This window comes from Saprolegnia parasitica (genome assembly GCF_000151545.1).
Source record: "Saprolegnia parasitica CBS 223.65 unplaced genomic scaffold supercont2.31, whole genome shotgun sequence".
NCBI lineage: Eukaryota > Oomycota > Saprolegniomycetes > Saprolegniales > Saprolegniaceae > Saprolegnia > Saprolegnia parasitica.
Genome location: NW_012156425.1, coordinates 310,896 through 328,723, shown reverse-complemented (window position 1 = coordinate 328,723; position 17,828 = coordinate 310,896). Strand labels below are relative to the sequence as shown.

At 58.4% G+C, this 17,828-nt stretch overlaps 5 protein-coding genes across 5 annotated transcripts; 3 read left to right on the top strand and 2 right to left on the bottom strand.

Annotated features, from left to right (window-relative positions):
• Positions 1–590: 590 nt before the first annotated feature.
• On the bottom strand, positions 591–1,216 carry SPRG_07867 (hypothetical protein). Its single transcript, XM_012346858.1, has one exon. The coding sequence runs from the start codon at positions 1,204–1,206 to the stop codon at positions 805–807; it is 402 nt and encodes a 133-aa protein (XP_012202248.1). The 5' UTR covers positions 1,207–1,216; the 3' UTR covers positions 591–804.
• Positions 1,217–4,544: 3,328 nt separating this feature from the next.
• On the top strand, positions 4,545–6,065 carry SPRG_07866 (hypothetical protein). Its single transcript, XM_012346857.1, has 3 exons — positions 4,545–5,577; positions 5,626–5,687; positions 5,740–6,065. The coding sequence occupies exons 1-3, from the start codon at positions 4,620–4,622 to the stop codon at positions 5,968–5,970; spliced, it is 1,251 nt and encodes a 416-aa protein (XP_012202247.1). The 5' UTR covers positions 4,545–4,619; the 3' UTR covers positions 5,971–6,065.
• A 766-nt stretch (positions 6,066–6,831) lies between these two features.
• On the top strand, positions 6,832–12,131 carry SPRG_07865 (hypothetical protein; the record flags this gene model as incomplete). The annotated part of the gene is made up of 2 exons (XM_012346856.1): positions 6,832–11,415; positions 11,484–12,131. 2 exons carry the CDS (start codon positions 6,832–6,834, stop codon positions 12,129–12,131), a joined length of 5,232 nt encoding a protein of 1,743 aa, XP_012202246.1.
• Positions 12,132–12,729: 598 nt separating this feature from the next.
• On the top strand, positions 12,730–15,723 carry SPRG_07864 (calcium-transporting P-type ATPase; the record flags this gene model as incomplete). Its single annotated transcript, XM_012346855.1, has 5 exons — positions 12,730–13,161; positions 13,204–13,338; positions 13,389–14,543; positions 14,579–15,085; positions 15,142–15,723. The coding sequence occupies exons 1-5, from the start codon at positions 12,760–12,762 to the stop codon at positions 15,721–15,723; spliced, it is 2,781 nt and encodes a 926-aa protein (XP_012202245.1). The 5' UTR covers positions 12,730–12,759.
• A 308-nt stretch (positions 15,724–16,031) lies between these two features.
• SPRG_07863 (hypothetical protein) lies at positions 16,032–17,095 on the bottom strand. The gene is made up of 2 exons (XM_012346854.1): positions 16,302–17,095; positions 16,032–16,253 (listed from the first exon to the last, which is right to left on the bottom strand). The coding sequence occupies exons 1-2, from the start codon at positions 17,065–17,067 to the stop codon at positions 16,084–16,086; spliced, it is 936 nt and encodes a 311-aa protein (XP_012202244.1). The 5' UTR covers positions 17,068–17,095; the 3' UTR covers positions 16,032–16,083.
• Between the last annotated feature and the right edge of the window lie 733 nt (positions 17,096–17,828).

Genomic DNA, 17,828 nt, shown 5'->3' with positions numbered 1-17,828 from the left:
CATAGGATATATCCTTCGATATATGTGCCTAAGTTTTCTTATTGTGCCTCCCTATCGATGTTGCCTACGTAATCATTGACCGATCGAGTTTGACGATATTTCCGGCACCAGTCATTTCGGGAATTCAGCAAGCGCTGGCAAGCGTAGAGGAGCATGGAGTGCGTCGCGTAGGTAGACAGTGGCTACATGGACATGACGGACGATGAGGAATTGTACCTTCCTGATGCTTTACCTGGCCCATGCGCTCGACGACATGCTTCTGAGCATGCGGCACGCCCTGGGTCCATGAAGAAGCTAGGTCATGCTAATCTGAGTCCGGCGACCATCCTATACGTGCAGCTACCGGGCGCGTCTCGACATCCTCCTTCATGCATGGCACACCGTAGGCGACGACATGTGCAGAGGCCGATGCGTGCCCTCGTCGGCGCGTGCGATGGCATCTTTTACAGGCTGGCGCCACCCACATTGCGCCATGTGCCACGGCGTATTGGATGCCACTTGCATCGGCTGCCTTGCCGCATCGATGCGACCATCGGTATCCTCCTGCAGGCAAGGGCTGCATGGATGAACCATGGTACTATCCATGAAGATGGCCCTGAAGATGACCGTGTTGCGAGTTAGAACGAATAACTCTGTCCACTACTACAACGACGACTTCTGGTCGCCTGGCCGTGTTGGTGGGGCGTGGGGCGCATGGCCGCCCGCGCATGGACCATCATGTACTGCATACGATATATATATACACGCCAGACAACGTACGACTAGACCGTCGTGGCGCTCTCCTTCTCTTCTTCGTCGTTGGCTTCATTCGTCCCATCGCAGCGCGCGGGGCGGCGGCACCGTACTGGCGTCGGGCGCAAACAAGATGGAGAGAATGACCACGATCGTAAAGATGAGGATGACGAGCACGAGGAGGTGGACGCACTTCTCGCCGCTGCCGAGCGAGCCAAAGTAGCGGCCGCACGTCCAGCGCTCGGGTGCCTTGAGCGCTTGCTGCTTGCGCTTCAGATGCAGCCGCGCCTTCTCCTTGTTCATCGAGAGTTCGGGGCTGCGGAACCACGGCAGCGGATGGACCTCTTGGATCGGCCGCTGCTTCCCGCCGAGCGAGACCTGCCGGGTCGGGCCTGTCGCGAGGGCCATGGTCGGGGCGACCGGCGCTAAGCTCGGGGCGGCCAGCAGCGGCGAGTGCTCGCGGTTGGCCGTCATCGGAGGGCGAATTTTCGAATGGATATCACTCGGACAGAAAAGTGCGATGGTTTGTGACTCATGGTGAAGAACTCAGTGATTGGCCAAATTGATACGAAATGTCACCGGTGATTGGCGGAGATGGAATTTCGCTGTCCTTTTTAGCGTGACACACGGTAGCTCCACATAAACCACCGTGCTTTATCACGCAGGTATCAGGTGTGAAATTGAGCCCACCCACGCCGATGGCCCCTTGTTGTGAACGGGAATGGTGCGGGGTAGGAGGTGCGTACTAGGGTGGTGGTGTACTCGGCAAGAGGTCGTCTTGCGACGATAAGAGCGATTGCAGTGTGCAGAGCTAAGTTTGTCAAACGGAATGGTGGTGCGTGATGACGTGGGAAACCCAACGGTGACGTTTCCCACATTGTTCACGTTTCCCACATTGTTCACGTTTCCCACATTGTTGACATTTCGCAGTCGGGACGAGAAATGCAGCATCCTTGATGGGTCATTTTGATGGACGGAGGAGGATGCGCTCGCCCACGGCAGGATGCAGAAAGGATCACCTGCTGAGCGACCCACGCAATGATGTAGCTCGCAATGATATGCACCTTGGACCAAAAAGGAAGGGGATACGCTCCGGATACTGGAACCTGGTGCCAATCCGATCTGAGCTCGTGGCAGGCCGTCGTGGCTTCCTCGTCGAAACATCCTCCCACGCGAATCTTGCGGCTCTATCAAGCTGGATACGAATGCTATCCCAGAATTCTACATTTGCTGTTCGCAGGACTGCTGACAACTCCACCAGACTATGTGCTGTGCAGTGTGGGAAGATCGCAACGATCTCGACACTGCGCCTACAAAAGAATTGTGCTCCGATATATCACGATGGCTGGTATCTAATTCGCCTGTTTTTGGCAGCGGCTTCGAGATGCCAAAGGTCCAAAAGTTGGGTGCGAAGCGCATCTTGCTTTATCTAGGGGTCACCGTCTATGATCGCCCAACTCGCACTCGGAGAGATCGATGTCTTGCCGCCCACGCAAGAACCCTGTGGCCCACAGGCATGAGTGCCTCGCGCGTCCATCCATAATCATCGATCATCAATTCGGCTGTGAAGTAGCCAGCCACATTGACGAGCGGGTACATGTGCATGACTTCAACGCGCACAAGGTCCGTGTCATTGGTTGTCTGGCTCCGTGCAGCTCGTGGCTGGTCGGCTTGCCACTCGTCGTGCTCGTTGAAGACACAAATGACGCTAATGTGTACGTCGCACCCGAGCCGACTCGGTGATGGCTGCAAATGCGGGCCCAGAAGGCGACATCGACGTCGCCCTGACCAACGGATCGAGGATCCGTGCCAGCGCCGTCGTCCACTGCGTCATGTCAAGGCAGCAGGTCGACCCAGTCGTCGCCTTGGCAAGCGTCATCACGTGCGGCAGCCCGCAGAGGTACCGGTAGCTGCAAGTAGCAAAAAATATTTGCATCGTCGCCGTGAGCTCCGTGCTGGCGACAATCACATCATTGTCGGTCGTCGTCGAGAAGGATGGAAGCACTCGGTTTTTTAGGCTCGGGTCCACGAGGTGCGCTTCCGCGCCCAACTGCGCCGTCCGTACTAGTAGTGAGAACTCGAGGCAAGCAACAGCTCCTTCTTGCATGTCGTGCAAGACGAGCAAGTGCCGGTGCTCGTTAGAGGTGCCGTTGATGTACAGACCCAAGGAAATTAAATTTGCGAGCCAAATGTTGTCGGGCGCGGAGGACGAGGTCGTGTTTGTACACTTGGATGACCATACACAAAACCGCTCTCCGAGGCGACGACAGGCCCAAGGTCTGTCGCTTGAAGGATCGTCTGGCAGGCTTCGTTGGTAAACTTCGGCAGCGAGGTCGCGGGAGACTCCGAGACAGGGACCGCCTTGCAGATATGCACTGCGCTTCACTGCCGAGACTGGAAATGTGATCATCGCAAATTGCTCTATGCACCGCGACTTTGCCGTTGAAGATATGCAGCCCACAAGCAGCAGAGCAGTCACCACCATCCAACAACACGAACGCCGGAATGCGATACCGTCCTACGAGTAGCATGCATGCAAAGCACTCGCAAAGCTAGCTCGCAACCAAATGGCTCGCAACAGCGATGCAGCAGCAAGGATTTGTACATGACTGAACCGTCGATAGATTAATGGATATAGATAGATAGATAGATAGATAGATAGATAGATAGATAGATAGATAGACTCGCATCTGCCGCGATAGCGTTTTAGGCCACCGCCGGTTTTATCGTTCGAACGATTGGATCTGTCTGTGTTGTAAACGTGGGCATAGGCACTGCCTTGAACTCCGCCTTGCGTTTCCTTTTCTTCACCCGGGCGTCCGAGACAAAGCGCCGTGGCCCAGCGTCGCCTTCGTCGACGTGAGAGGACGCTGGCTCGACGACGCCATCGCGTTTTTCAATGCAGTAAGAGAATAGACCAAGGGAATTGAGCTATTTTCCCTTGAAATATAGGCATGTCTTTCTTGGGCGTCAAGTTCAGGCGCGTGGCGCGATGAGTTGTGTGCCTCATGTCGCCGTTCGTCCATGCGAATGCATTCGATCCTGTTCGGAGCACCTTGTGCCTGCTGCATCCCGAGCCCTAGGCACACTATTCAACATAACTGCTTTTATGTCACACTATTTCATGTCAGCCTCATAATTTGTTGTCCATGGGCCAATCATCATCGGGCTTCTAGACTTATTTTGACCAATTGTATTGCATTCACGTTGGAATTGGTTTGACTGTGAACGAGCCGGCAAGAAGAGCCATTTGCGTGTGGACCCACAGGCGTCGCATCAAGCAACCACGACAACCGACGTTCAACCGAAACGAGCTGCGTCACGGACGACCATTGCCGTTGCATCCCGTTCATCGACGTCGATGCGCGATTCCGGCTTCGTTCCTGCACCGGGCCGAAATCCCAGAAACGATATGACCATGGACTGTTACCATCTCTTCTATTGTACCTCGTTGTCGATAGTAGGCAGCCAGCGACGCAAGGTTGTCGTGCTCACTCGCGTGCAACACTTGCTCGATGCGTCGATCTTGGTGCCAAGAATGGTCGTTGCTATCGGGCGCGTGACCGCCTCTCGACTGCGAACGTGGGTGGCACAGTGTACTCATTCGTCCTCTCCTCTGTCAACGCACATGTATACTCCGTGTCGACGCCGCCACGTCCGTATCCGCGATTCCATCTTGAACGCGACAAACCGCCTGGCGATGCGGATGCTGCGCGGCCACGCTGCCACGTATGCCATGTCATCCCGCCTGTTTTGTATCATACTGCCCAATGGTATTGTACTTGATGTTTGTATGGAAAGCCAGTCGGCGAAAGCAATATCCAGCATCCAGAGCACCACCACCGACACGACATTCGGTAGTCTCTACTTTGCAATCTCTAGCGTCCATGGCACGCGGCAACGACCAAATCGCGGTCTGGCGCATCACCGACGACGATCCGATGTATGTGGAGAAGGACGCCAACTCGGCGACGTGGTGGAAGCGCCGCCGGGCGTGGTTTGTCCTCGCGGGCCTCGTGCTTGTGACGCTTGGCGTCGTCACGGCGATCGCGGTCTCTGCCGCGACGACCGAATCGAACCAAGGCTCGGGCAACAACGCACCGGCTTTCACACCGACGCCCACATCGACGACACCGACGTCGCCGAGTGCCGCCGCCGACGGCATCGCCACATTGCCAACGGCAACGCCACTGACGACGACGCCGACGCCTGAAGAGACAACGGCCGATTTGATGACACCAAACAACAACTCGACGCACACGACACGGAACGTGTCGACACCCAGGCCGTCGAGCACCGATGACGAGGAGGCGTACTCGGGCAAGCCGACGCCGATGCCATCAACACCCAGACCCAGCCATCGCCCGACGCCGTGCCCGTCCACTCCGAAACCGAGCTCCGACGCTCCGACGCCAAGCTCGCATGCGCCCAAGCCACACCCGTCGCCTAGCAGCGCGAGCCCCAAGCCATACCCGTCGCCTAGCCCCGATACGGCCAAGCCACAGCCGCAGCCATCGCCTAGCCCTCACACGCCCAAGCCATCACCGAGCACGGACGCACCCAAACCATCGCCGAGCCCTGACACACCCAAGCCGCAACCGCAACCGCAGCCAGCACCGAGTCCGAGTCCGAACCCGAACCCGTCGCCGTCGTCGCAGATGCCCAAGGCGAGTGTGCGGCTGGTCAACAGCTGCGGCAAGTCGGTCGAGATCATGTACACGCTTCGCGTCGGGAGCGCACTCACGACGTACTACCACACGATGAGTGACAAGGCGACGTTCGACGTCGCTGGCAGCACCTTCCATGGCGGCACCTTTCGCGTCGGCCGATCCGAAGAAGCCACCTGTACGCATTCGCGCCACGATGGTGGTCGAGCTCATCATGTCTCCCTAGTGTTTGAGTGCAGTCGCGACGGCGGCAAGTTCTGGTACGACCTCAGCGTCGTCACCCCCAACGTACTCGACTCCATTGTTTGCAGCGTGTATTTAACCTCTCGGAACGGTGTAGTGTGGCAACGGCCAGAGCTGGGACGAGTGCCAAAAGAGCGGCAAGAAGGGCTACAATGTCCCGATGAAGGTCGAGCCGCAGAACCTCGCCAACAACCACCTCTACAACTGCGGCATGGTCCAGTGCAACGATCCCAAGTGCCCGGACGCCTACCTCTACCCGTTCGACGACGCCAAGAAGATGCGCGACTGCCACTCGGACGAAGGGCTCCTTGTCACCATCTGCTACTGAGCCCGCGCGCTTGTGGCATCATTGGCAGCGCACTCGTGTAGTCTGGACGTCGCTTCGATCCTTCGCGTAACATCATTTTTAATCCGCGTCCAGTGTACGATTTCCATATTGTACAGGGAAACACAGAGAATGGACGAGCAGAACCACCAGCCTTGGTGTCTACCAAGTATGGAGAGGGTCGGACATTTCTCGTTGTCTTGGAGATGGGTTGCGCATGCATGCAGAGCACTTAACATACACTCTTAGCGAGTTGGCGAGGCTAGCTGCATTTCACCAAGTCGGTGAGAAGGCTCTCCCAAGACTTTTCCATGACCGAGGAGGGGCCGTGGCTTGGTCCAGCGCTTTAAGCGTAAAACGTTCTTGCATTCCTACAGCGTTCGAGGCGACGATGGTCTCGGAGACGTCAGGTAGCCACCGACGCTGCCGCTTAGCACGAGAGAGCGTGTGCGACTGTCAGTAGGATCGTTTGTTGACCTCCGACGTCGCATTGACAGCCGTGGCACCAACATCGAGCCGCTACCCTTGCATCGTCACGCGTATGCTGGATCGCAACCGATTTGCCGCGTGTGATATTCTACGCAATGAGGTCTCGCCGGCCACAACGTTGTAGCCGGCTGCCCGCCACACGTTGTTGGCAACGTTGGTTTGTCATACGAGGCAGCAGACTTCCGAAAGCAAGACGTGGCCACGACTTTCTGCCGACCCGCCCCGTCTCGTCACATGCCGCGTCAGAGGTGTTGCCTTGTCACGAAGATATGGCAATCTCAATAGACTCACAACAATCCTGGCGCCTGAAACGAACGCAAGTGACGCGACGGCATCCAAAAGACGAAACGACGCGGTTACGCGGCGACAATTCATATGCCGCTCGGTATCTCGCCGCGACAGCGACTCGAGGCGCTTCTCGGCGTCACATATATGGTCCTCTCGGTGCTTGGCGGTCTTGCGTACCTTTGCGTCTTGGCGCAAAGCTCCAGCAACGCTCTGTGGTGGCCAAACTACAACGCGTCTGGGTACGAAGCCTTTCTCATCGATTTGGTCAACCAGATTCTACCCGTGGACCCATCGGGCTCGTGGGACCTCCGTCGCCCCGACGCGATGGTGCGGAAGACGTACGACGCGAGTGTTGGCGCCATGACGCGCATCTACCCGCCGTACATCCACAGCCTCCTCGTTTCATCGCGATTGACGTCGCCTGCCTTTGTCATTCCAAAGCTGCGGGCACTCACGCCGTTTTGGAGCATGCGCATCAACGTGCCGACGTGTTGGGTCGACTTTAACCAGACGTTTGAAATGGCGCTGACAATCGCGCGCCAACTTCGGTGTGCGCGGCGCTATCGGCACAACGCGGCCGTGTACCTCGAAGCTGTCGGGCGCAATCAAGTGTGGTCCGACTACATGGCCATGTGGGGCACGCCGGGGAGCTACTTTGACGTCGCCGTTCAGCAAGGGCTTAGCGCGTCCGCGGCCGGTCGGACGTGGCTGGCTGACGTGTCGATTGCGTCCCGAACGACAACGATAGCAGACGAAGTCGCATATTGGCAGTCGCACCACCTCACGACCTTTGAGCTCCAATGGCAAAACCGGTGGCTCACAAGCATCTCCGAGACACTCACGCTCACCAATGTGTTTGGTTTCCATGAGGCGCTGCCACTCAAAGTCCATCCGCTCGTCGCGGGCTCGTGGTCGTCCCAGACCATGAACTGGATGCCGATCCAAGTTGCATTCAATGCGATGATCCTCAACCGCAGCATGGTGCGGGGTACAGCGCGGTACTTTGGCATCAACGCGACCGAGTTGCCGGCCATCAATTTCGAGACCTACCGCGGTCTCGCCGACGCCCATGGGCAGCTTGTCGGCCAAGCGGCTTTGTTTCACGCGACGATTGGCCCGTACTTTAACGTCGATACGCGTGTGTTTCCCATGGTGCCCGAGCTATCCAGTGCGTACAACACCTTTTACACGGCACTCTTTGAGCGCCTCGACGCCTCGAAAGAGCTCTTAAAAGCCTTCCAGGCCGTCTCGCCGCTACAGCTGGCGCCTCTGCCCGCATCCTGGCGCAACGCGACGCACTACTTTGGAGGCAATCCCATGTGCACCCACGGTGCCCCCACTGCGTTTGTGCAAGCGCCGTTCTCCTTCTTCGACGACTGCAACCATCTGCGCCCGTTTACCGTCCATTTCCAACCCGTGACATTGCTCTTTGCGCTCCTGGCCGCCAACGCGACGCTGCCCGAGATCTGTGCCTTGCAGACAAACGTGGAGCCTTTGGCTTGCAGCGACGCGCTGGCGGCATCCATAAGCGTTCTAGCGGACCTCGCCTTGCCTGCGTCCGTGCTGGCCGCTATCGACAGGGCACGTCCCGCACTCGATGCCGCACAGATTAGCCTCATGCAGTTTGCCCAGCGACGAAGCGCAAATGCGTCGTGGGCGCTGTTGACAGCACCGCTGGTGTCGCACGCGATGTCGCGCGGCTGGTTGTTTTACGGCTGGGGTCTCTTGCTTGAATGGGCCACCGGGTCGCGCGAAGTCGTATCGTTTGAAGGCAACCACGCGACGCTCGTCCTCATCTCGGATGCGTACACCGGCGAGCCGTTTGTGATGAGCAACAACAAGCCGCTCGACGACGCCACGCGTGTGCTCTACTACCTCGTGGTCTACAGCGCCGGCATGCTTGCGATCATCGGACTCTATAGTGCGCTCTATGCCATCCGCTTGCGCTTCCATCTCCTCGGTCGCAACCTCTTCTTCTTCAACCGCATCGCGGGCTCCATCTGGGTCGGCTGGCCCACGCTCGTCTTGCGCGGCTTGAGCGCGATATTGATGCTCAGCACGTCGCAGCTCTCGCTTGTTCAAGTCGGCGACTACAGGCGGCTCGTCTTTGCACCGCGCCCGCTGTGGCAGACGCTTCTCGTCGCGGGCGAGGCAACGTGGGTCCTGTACGTCGTCACGGACATTCTTCTCGTGAGTCTGCCGCACCAAGAAACCGTACGCGTGTACGGACCACTTGGCAGTCTCGGCGCGTTCATCGTTCTCGTGGGTTTCGAGATGAGCAGCCCGATCCAAGCGACGCTCTCGCTGCAACGCGACTGCACCATGCAAAACCTGGACTATGCCATTAGCTGCACTGCCGGCGCGCTGCTTGTTGGCGACAAAGCCCGTCTCGGTACACTCGTTGGTGCGCAGCTCGTGGTTCTCTTTATCGCCATGGCCGCGACGTACGCCCTGCGGCGACGCACGCATCGCGCCACGGCGTTAAAAGACGTCAGCTTGCTCCTCTCGGGGCTTCCGGCGGCGCTGCTGACGCCGGCGCATGCGCAGACGGACAAGTACGACGCTGTCTCGTGTGTCCTCTGCGGCATTGTACCGTTCACATGGCGAAAGCGTAGAGAGGTGTTTCACTTGATTTCGTGGGGTGTTCTGCAAGATACGATTGCGCGAAGCCACTGCAACCTCTCGCGGGTGTCGGCAATCGGCCTTTCGAGCCGCGCCGCGATGGCTTCGCCATGTATGCACCGGCTCGGACCGCGCTTACCGCGCCGCCTTGGGCTACTCGAGCGTGGCAAATATGTGAAAGTGGCGCTCGGCGGCTGCTTCATGGTGGTTGCCATCACAAGCTCAATCTCGTACTTGCAAGTCGCCAAGGCGAATTTGGCCAACGACTTTTTTTGGGCCACGTTTGAGATGACAACGACCCACAGTTTCTTTGGCAGCTGGCTCAACGAACAACTTGTCTTGCGCGTCGCGGACAGTGCGCTGGACGCGACGCACGGTCGATTGAACCTCCTTGGCACCAACATCGCTACAGTGTCTGCGACAACGACGTATGGGGCAACGCTTGCCTATGGCGAGCTGAGTATGATCGAAGCATCGATCGCAGGCCTTCGCGTCTCGGATGCATGCAACGCGCCCTGGATCTTTACACCGTACTGCTACCTCGACTGGAAGAAAACGTGGCCCATGGCGTACTCGCACCAGCGCCAAATGCGATGTCAGAAGATGGAGTCGAACGCTGCCGTGTACCTCGAGTCGGTGCTGCGCAACATTGACTGGGCGACCTTTGAGTTTTGTTGGGGCAACGCCTTTGAGACAGCATTTGGCGTTGATCTGCGGCAAACCAGCCAGGGTGAAGCCTGGCTGCTTTCAGTGTCGACTGAACGACTACCACTGCAAGCCGAAGCGGCTCTCTGGCGTCAGCACAATCTATCAGTCTTTCAAGTACAGTGGCAAAACTACAAGCGCATTGGAGTCTTCAACAGCTACTCGATCGTCAACGCCTTTGGTATTTCGTACCCTATGCAATTGATGGCTCTCAACGGCAGCTACCGCTGGAGCAGTCAGACAACGTACAAGATGTACTGGTCGCTCGCCAACGATCTCTCGGCGATCGTGTCCAACACCAGTGGTATTGGTGGCCTCAGTCTTATGCGAACGAGTCCTCGGTTCGCCTTTGCCAACACTTCGCTGCAGGCCGTCTTGACGACCAACTTGACATTGATGTCGCCGTTGGCCAATGGGTTAGCCCTTGTCGCAGAGTCCATTGGCCCGTTCGGCGTGATCGACTTGGTGTATGTGAGTGTGCCATCGCTCGTCGTGGAGCTTGTCCGAGACATTCTCAACGACGCACGCGAAGCCATGGCAGCGAATGTGGACGCCCAAAATTTGTACGCATCGATCGTACCCAACACCATGTCGTGTCCGATTCCAGCTGCGTGGAGCGCTTTGGAGACACATGGGAGCAGCCCGCTGTGCCCCGAGTACCTGGTTAGCAAGCCGCTCGCAAAATGCTTTTCGAACCTCGTGGCGTTCTCGTCGCCGTGTCTTCCCGCCGTACCGAGCCCGAGTCGCATTACGGCAACGCGGACGCACTACTTAGTGTCGGCCATCTTGGCGTCCGTGACGCACGCAACGAACCTCAGTGCGGTCTGCGCCGCCGACGCCAGCTTTGTGCCCGAGTGCCGAGTGCTTCTAAACACGACCCGCGCCTTTCTCACGCGGTACCTGGCACCGGCGACGTACGTTCATCGAACGCACCTTGTCAATATTTTGGTGGACGACCTCAACATCTCGTTCATGGTTTACACGCCAACCCTGGCCACCTCGCTGCAGCTTTTGTCGACGCCGATCTTTGACGCGCCTTCCTTTCGCTTCTTTGGGTGGACCTACCTGACGTCGTGGGTGCTGGGCCTGCGCGAAGTCATTGCATTCCAAGGCGATCACGGAACGCTCACGCTCCTCGCAGACGAAGACCCGGAGCTCACGCAAGACGTCCTCGACTGGCAGCTTGCGACCAATGCCGCGCAATACTGGCAGTCGGGTGTCATGTACGTTACGTGCGTGATGCTCGCTGTCACCGTGATCGTGTCGCTGTACGTATTTGCGCTCCGCGGGCACATTGAGGGTTTGAACATGCTCGAGCTCTCGCGGGTGGGGGGCATTGTTTGGGTCGGCCGGCCGCTGCTTTTCTCCGATCACTCACGGCACTCTGCGTCCTCTCGACCGCGTCGCTCGAGCTTGAAACCTCGGGCGTCCTCAGTCGTTTTACAGCGCCACCAACACCGTGGTATACGGTCCTCCTAGCCGCCGGCGAGACGACGTGGCTGGTTGCGGTTGTCAACGATCTTGAGCTCATTTTCACACGCGAACACGCCGCGCTCTTTGTGACGCCCAACAGCATCCTCGTGTGGCTGCTTGTGGCTGTGCTCACATCGCTGCAACCCATCACGGCGTCGCTCACCATTCAGAGAGAATGTCACGTGACTGAAATGGACTACCAAGTGCATTGTCACAGCGCCGAGATTGCCATTGGCAGCGTGCACCGGCTCCTGCAATTGCATGCTATCGTCCTTGGCTGCACGTGCGTGAGCTACTTGGTGGTGCGCATACGGTCCGTGCCATCGTGCCCGACGAACTCGCTTCTGCTCTCAAGTGGCGCCAAGTACCTCTTCTTGCATGGTGGCCGCATCCTTGACGATGTGTACTACATTGACCGGGCGTCAGCGGCGCTCACAGGCATCCTCACGCTGCGCTATGGCACTAGCGTCTATGCACTCGACATCAAGCTCTGGCGACTCGTCGTGACGCCGATCCATGACCGCGTTGTCCATGGCTGGAGTGGCTCGGAAGCCGAGCTCGCTGCCACGTATGCTCTAATCGACTGAAGTCGCGGTGAACAGTTGATTGAACGACCGCCAGAAGCTAGAAAATCAAAATAAGACTCTCGGCGGCCACAGCGATTACGCGCAGAACCACTACGCATGGTGAAGGACTGGTCTCTGGCGATTCGATCGAGGTTTGGCTCGACCAAGTCTGACCTCTGCATCTTGACGCTGCGTCGGGTATCTGGATCGAGGTGTGGATGAGACTGGCGCCAAAAGCAAGGACGTCAAGCAACATGCCCGCGGCCTCTACAGCTTTTCTCGCGTATAACCACCACGTTCGGCAACTGTCTGGTCTCTGGGGCTGGATCGAAGTATGGCTGGATCAAGTCTGGAATCTGGATCTGGTTATATATGTGGACCGAGATCTGGCTGATTCTGGTAACGGGAAACGCGGCATCTGGATTTGAATCGGACGTCAAATCGGGTATCTCGCATCCGGTTACGATCCGGCGACTCCTTGTGGCGCGATGCCATTGGCCACTTGATTTAAAATGTTATGAAATATTGCGTTTTATATTGTATTTCAAAACTCCATATTTGTATTGGATTTGTACGCTACGTTTCAATGCCGTGAAAAACACGCGGTATCCACAACATACTGTCGGGCTGGGACTACTGCTACGTGGAGATGGCGGACGCACCGACGGACGCAAGCTCGTCCGCGTCGCGCTCCGTGGACGAGGTCGCGCGGGACCTCGACGTCGACCTTAGCACCGGCCTCTCGGCGGCGCAGGTCCATACGCGCCGGCTAGCGCACGGCAGGAACGCGCTCGAGACCGACGGCGAAGAGAGCTTGATCAAAAAGTTCCTCGAGCAGTTCCAGAACCCACTCAATATGCTGCTCATGGCGTCCGGCGGTGTCTCCGTGCTCATGGGCCATCTCGACGACGCCATCTCGATCGTCGTTGCGCTCACGATCGTCGTCACCGTTGCGTTCGTGCAAGAGTACCGCAGTGAGAAGACGCTCGACGCGCTCAAGGAGCTCGTGCCGCCGCGCTGCCGCGTCGTACGCGATGGCCTCACCCAAGAGGTACGTTAATATGGCGTGTGTCATCCTCATGTGGACGCGTAGCTCGACGCGTCCGACCTCGTGCCGGGCGACATCATCCTCATTGCCACGGGTGATCGCGTGCCTGCCGACGGGCGCCTCGTCGAAGCGATCAACTTGGACGTCGACGAGTCGAGCTTGACGGGCGAGACGCATCCCGTACGTCGTCGTCTCTTGCTCTTGGCTGCGTGCATGACGACGTGGTCTAGGTCTCCAAGCACATTGCACCCTTGCAGCATGCGCACTCGCATCCGATCGCGGAGCGCAAGAACCTCGTGTACATGGGCACGCTTGTGCGGACAGGTCACGGCAAAGCAATCGTGTACGGCACGGGCCGCTCGACAGAGTTTGGGGCTGTCTTTGAGGTCGTCGACTCGGTCGAAGAGCGCAAAACGCCGCTGCAAGCCCGCATGGACACGCTCGCGAACCAGCTCTCGATGGCGTCCATGGCCGTCATTGGCGTCATCGTGCTTGTCGGCGCGCTCCAGGGCCAGCCCGTCTTCAAAATGCTCCAGATTGGCGTCTCGCTCGCGGTCGCGGCGATCCCCGAGGGCCTGCCCATCTGCGTCACGGTCACACTGGCGCTCGGCGTCATGCGCATGGCGTCTCGGCACGCGATCCTCAAGAAGCTGCCGGCGGTCGAGGCGCTCGGGTGCACCAATATTCTCTGCGTCGACAAGACGGGGACGCTAACCACCAACCAAATGCAAGCACTGGCGGTGTACGTCCTGAACGTCGCCGGAGCCATGTGGCCGCTCGACAAGGCGCGAAGCGCCGCCGAGCTCGTCGCGACCACCAGCCTCTTGCTCACCGGGGTCCTTTGCAACAACGCCGACCTTGTCAACGGCGACGTGGTCGGCCAAGCCACGGAAGGCGCGCTTTTGCTGGCGGCGGCGGCCCCCGAGATTGGCCTGTTGCCTAACGTTCGGCGCGACCACCCGCGGCTCGAAGAGATTCCGTTCAGCTCGGACGCCAAGTTTATGGCCGTCCGTGTCCAAGACCATGGAAGCAGTAGTAGCACGTGGCATGTCAAGGGCATGGTCGAAGCCATCCTTGCCCGCTGCACGCACGTGCAGACCGACCGACTCGAGAACCGGGCGCTCTCCGAGACGGACCGCCAACACCTCTTTGCCAAGGCGCATGCGCTCGCCCACCAAGGTCTGCGCGTTCTCGCGCTGGCCAAGGGGCCGACCATGGAGTCGCTCGTGTTTCTCGGCCTTGTGGGCATCTCGGACCCGCCGCGCGCCGGCGTCGCCGACACGATCGCGTCCCTTGCAGCGACCGGTGTCGTGACGCTCATGCTGACGGGCGATGCAAAGGAGACGGCTGGGGCCATCGCGCTCCAAGTGGGCATTCTCCAGGATGTGGACAACGACCTGCTTTTTGCGCTGGCGCCGAGCTCGACCACCTCGACGATGTCGCGCTGCAAGCCCGGCTCGCGACCACCCGCGTGTTTTACCGCACGTGCCCGACGCACAAGCTGCAGATTGTCCGTGCGGCGCAGGCCATGGGCGCGCAGGTGGCCATGACGGGCGACGGCGTCAACGACGCGCCGGCGCTCAAAGCCGCCGATATCGGGATCGCCATGGGGACGACCGGCACGGATGTCTCGAAAGAAGCCGCCGATATGATCTTACTCGACGACAACCTCGGCACGATCTTGTACGCAATGGCCGAAGCGAAAGGCATTTACCACAACATTACGCACTTCTTGCGGTTCCAGCTCTCGACGTCGGTGGCCGCGCTGAGTTTGATTGCGATCACGACGCTCTTTGGGCTGCCGAACCCGCTCAACGCGATGCAGATTCTGTGGATCAACATCATCATGGACGGACCGCCGGCGCAGTCGCTCGGTGTCGAACCCGTCGACGACGACGTGCTCCAGGAAGGCCCCCGGTCGCCCGAGGTAGTTTACTGTCTATTTTTTTCTCTTTGAAAAAAAGATGTAAACACGGGATGTAGGTACCGATTCTTACCCGGTCGATGCTCAAGCGCGTCCTTGTCTCGGCGAGTTTGATTGTGCTCGGCACGCTGTACGTGTTTGTCGATGAACTCGATGACGCTTGGCACGTCAGTCGGCGCGACCACACGATGAGCTTTACGACCTTTGTGCTCTTCGACATGTTTAACGCGCTCAGCTGCCGCTCCGAGACCAAGTCGGTGTTGGAGATTGGTCTCTTCTCCAACAAGGCGTTTTGTGCCGCCGTCGGCGCGTCGCTTCTCGGGCAGCTCATGGTCATTTACGTGCCGTTCCTCCAAGCCGCGTTCCAAACCGAAGCCTTGTCTCTCGGCGACCTTGTCTACATGACGAGCATCGCGTCCAGTGTGCTCGTCGTGGACGAGGTGCGTAAATGGTCGGACAATCGCCGCAGCCGCTGGCGCCGGCCGCGCGTGTTCGCGAGCAAGAAGAAGAAGCGCTCCAAGTCGTCCGAGTATGTTCTTGCCATCCAAGACGACGACGACGACCTCGATACCGTGGCCGACGAGAGCACAAGTACTGGTGGTGCCACTCTCCTAGCACGACGCACTGATGTGGTCGTCTAAGGTAATAGAATGAGAGATGTACGAAATCGGGGTCTTGATTGCGAGTCGCTTCGAGGATTGGATGGATGGATCGATGGATGGATGGATTGGATAGATCGGATACTACCAGGGATACTACAAGGACATACGACGCAACGACGAGGATCGAGCCACCGACCATTTGTCGCCGGACACAGAGCGGATATCGACAAGCTTGATCGCGGTGTCCTGGCATTGATGACAGAGACTTTCAATGTTTTGAGTCAACTCTCCACTCGATGGACAGGGAGACTATAGGGCGACGAGAGAAACGATGAGACACGCCGACAGTGCAAACTAGAGTCGACGCGGTATATAAGTGTAGTACAGCCAACCAACTAACTACACGTAGATAGGCGAGAGCACGGGCACGTCCATCGCCAGCAATTGTTGGTCGACTTGACCTTCGAGGAGCTTGGCGACCCACGTGTCGAGCACATCGATCGTCACCTCGGACGTTGGCGGCAAGACAGCACACTTGGCCGTGTTGTTGACAATTGCAATCAAAAAGCCTAAGAAATGAGATATTAAATCCCAGAAATCCATCCAAAAAATAATACCGTCGTCAGGTTGAAGGCCTTGCTGCTCGAAAAACGCGGCCCACTGGTCGCGCATCGCACCCGTCTCGGCGTCGCACCACGTGCACGTCACGGGGTCCCTCGCCACGGCCAAGGCAACGTGCTCCATGAGGCGCCATTGCTGCAGTGGGCTGCAAAAGACGGGGTCAGCCCGGACGCAAAAGATGAGCGTGCGCCGTCCCCGGCGCGAGAGATGCGCGTCCGTCAACTCGGCCACATGCGGGGCGTACGTGGCGGCGAGCGACTGGAACGGGCTGGCGCTGGTCGGAACCTTGGGCGGCGGTGAAGGCGCTCGTGGCGGCGGTGGCGGCACCGTTGCAGGCTCTTCTGGCTGAAGCTGGGACCAGATGAATGCAACGAGGAGGCCCACAATGATGAGCACATAGAGCATGGACCCGCCGCCGGCATTCTGGCGTGGCGTCGACGTGTACTGGTACGAGTAGTACTGCTGGTGCTGCTGGTGCTGATGGTAGTGGTGCTGGTAGTACGACTGCTGAGATTGCGAAGGTGTCGATGATGGCCTCTTGGTGAGCGCCTCGTACGCGGCTTGGATCTCGACAAACTTGGTTGTCGCGGCTTCGTCGCCGCCCGTCTTGTCCGGATGGTACTGAATCGCGAGCTTCTTGTAGGCGCGCTTGATGTGCGCTTCGGACGCACCTCGGCGAACACCCAGCGTCTGGTATGGGTCCATCGCGGCCAGCGCGAGGGTGGCCAAGAGCAGCAGCCCGACGCCGACGAGCCGCGCCATGCTACACGAGATGCTGCGGACGATGAGGTGTAACGATGTCCGGAGGGTATGCGGATACTGGCTGGACGCACGCCACCTTAGCCGGTCGTCAAGTGCAATGTGAAGCCCACCTCGCGTCTGTGTACTGACGAGTGTATCGACAGCCAGACCCATTCATTCTAACAAAGCAGGATCAAAGAAGTAGCACGTTATCATACTGCGATGGACCATGGGTCTCGCACATGCCAGTGCATTTCCAAGATGCCACGTTTGCAGTGAGAGCCATGAGCTGCGATAGGAACCGCAGAGACAAGCAACACCTCTCTCAAGCAACGGGAATGGGGTGGTTTGGGTTCGTGGCGCGAATAAGTCCGCACTCGAGTGCGATCATTGCCAACCACGGCACATGAGCTTATCTTGCGTCACAGTCGTGTTAGAAAGTCTTGGCATACGTCGAGACTAGCGTTCTTTGTGCTCGCTCGACAGACCATGAGCTGGGAGGCGATGGGACGGGCTTTTTTAGCTTATCATCACCAATACCGCGACGTAGCCAACGTCGGGGCTCGTATGGTCCTTAACAACCACCTTGACCGCGCGACGTCTGGGCTTCTGAAGCTGGATGCTCACCACGGCTTTGTAATTGGAGTGAGGTGCTACATATAAATATGTACCGTTGCGTGGATGCTGGCCAAGGGAATAAGTAGTTATTCCCTTGATGCTGGCTGCCGTAGAACGTGGCGCTGTCTGGCCCCGTTTTGCCGCTCCAGTCTCTGCCGCTTTAG

What these genes read in the sequence shown, in the direction of transcription:
- SPRG_07867 (XM_012346858.1), bottom strand. Translation starts at nt 1,206, where the DNA reads ATGACGGCCAACCGCGAGCACTCGCCGCTGCTGGCCGCCCCGAGCTTA.
- SPRG_07866 (XM_012346857.1), top strand. Translation starts at nt 4,620, where the DNA reads ATGGCACGCGGCAACGACCAAATCGCGGTCTGGCGCATCACCGACGAC. An exon ending in CCGATCCGAAGAAGCCACCT is followed by an intron (nt 5,578 to 5,625) that starts GTACGCATTCGC and finishes ATGTCTCCCTAG; the next exon opens with TGTTTGAGTGCAGTCGCGAC. An exon ending in TCAGCGTCGTCACCCCCAAC is followed by an intron (nt 5,688 to 5,739) that starts GTACTCGACTCC and finishes GGAACGGTGTAG; the next exon opens with TGTGGCAACGGCCAGAGCTG.
- SPRG_07863 (XM_012346854.1), bottom strand. Translation starts at nt 17,067, where the DNA reads ATGGCGCGGCTCGTCGGCGTCGGGCTGCTGCTCTTGGCCACCCTCGCG. An exon ending in AGGCCTTCAACCTGACGACG is followed by an intron (nt 16,254 to 16,301) that starts GTATTATTTTTT and finishes CTCATTTCTTAG; the next exon opens with GCTTTTTGATTGCAATTGTC.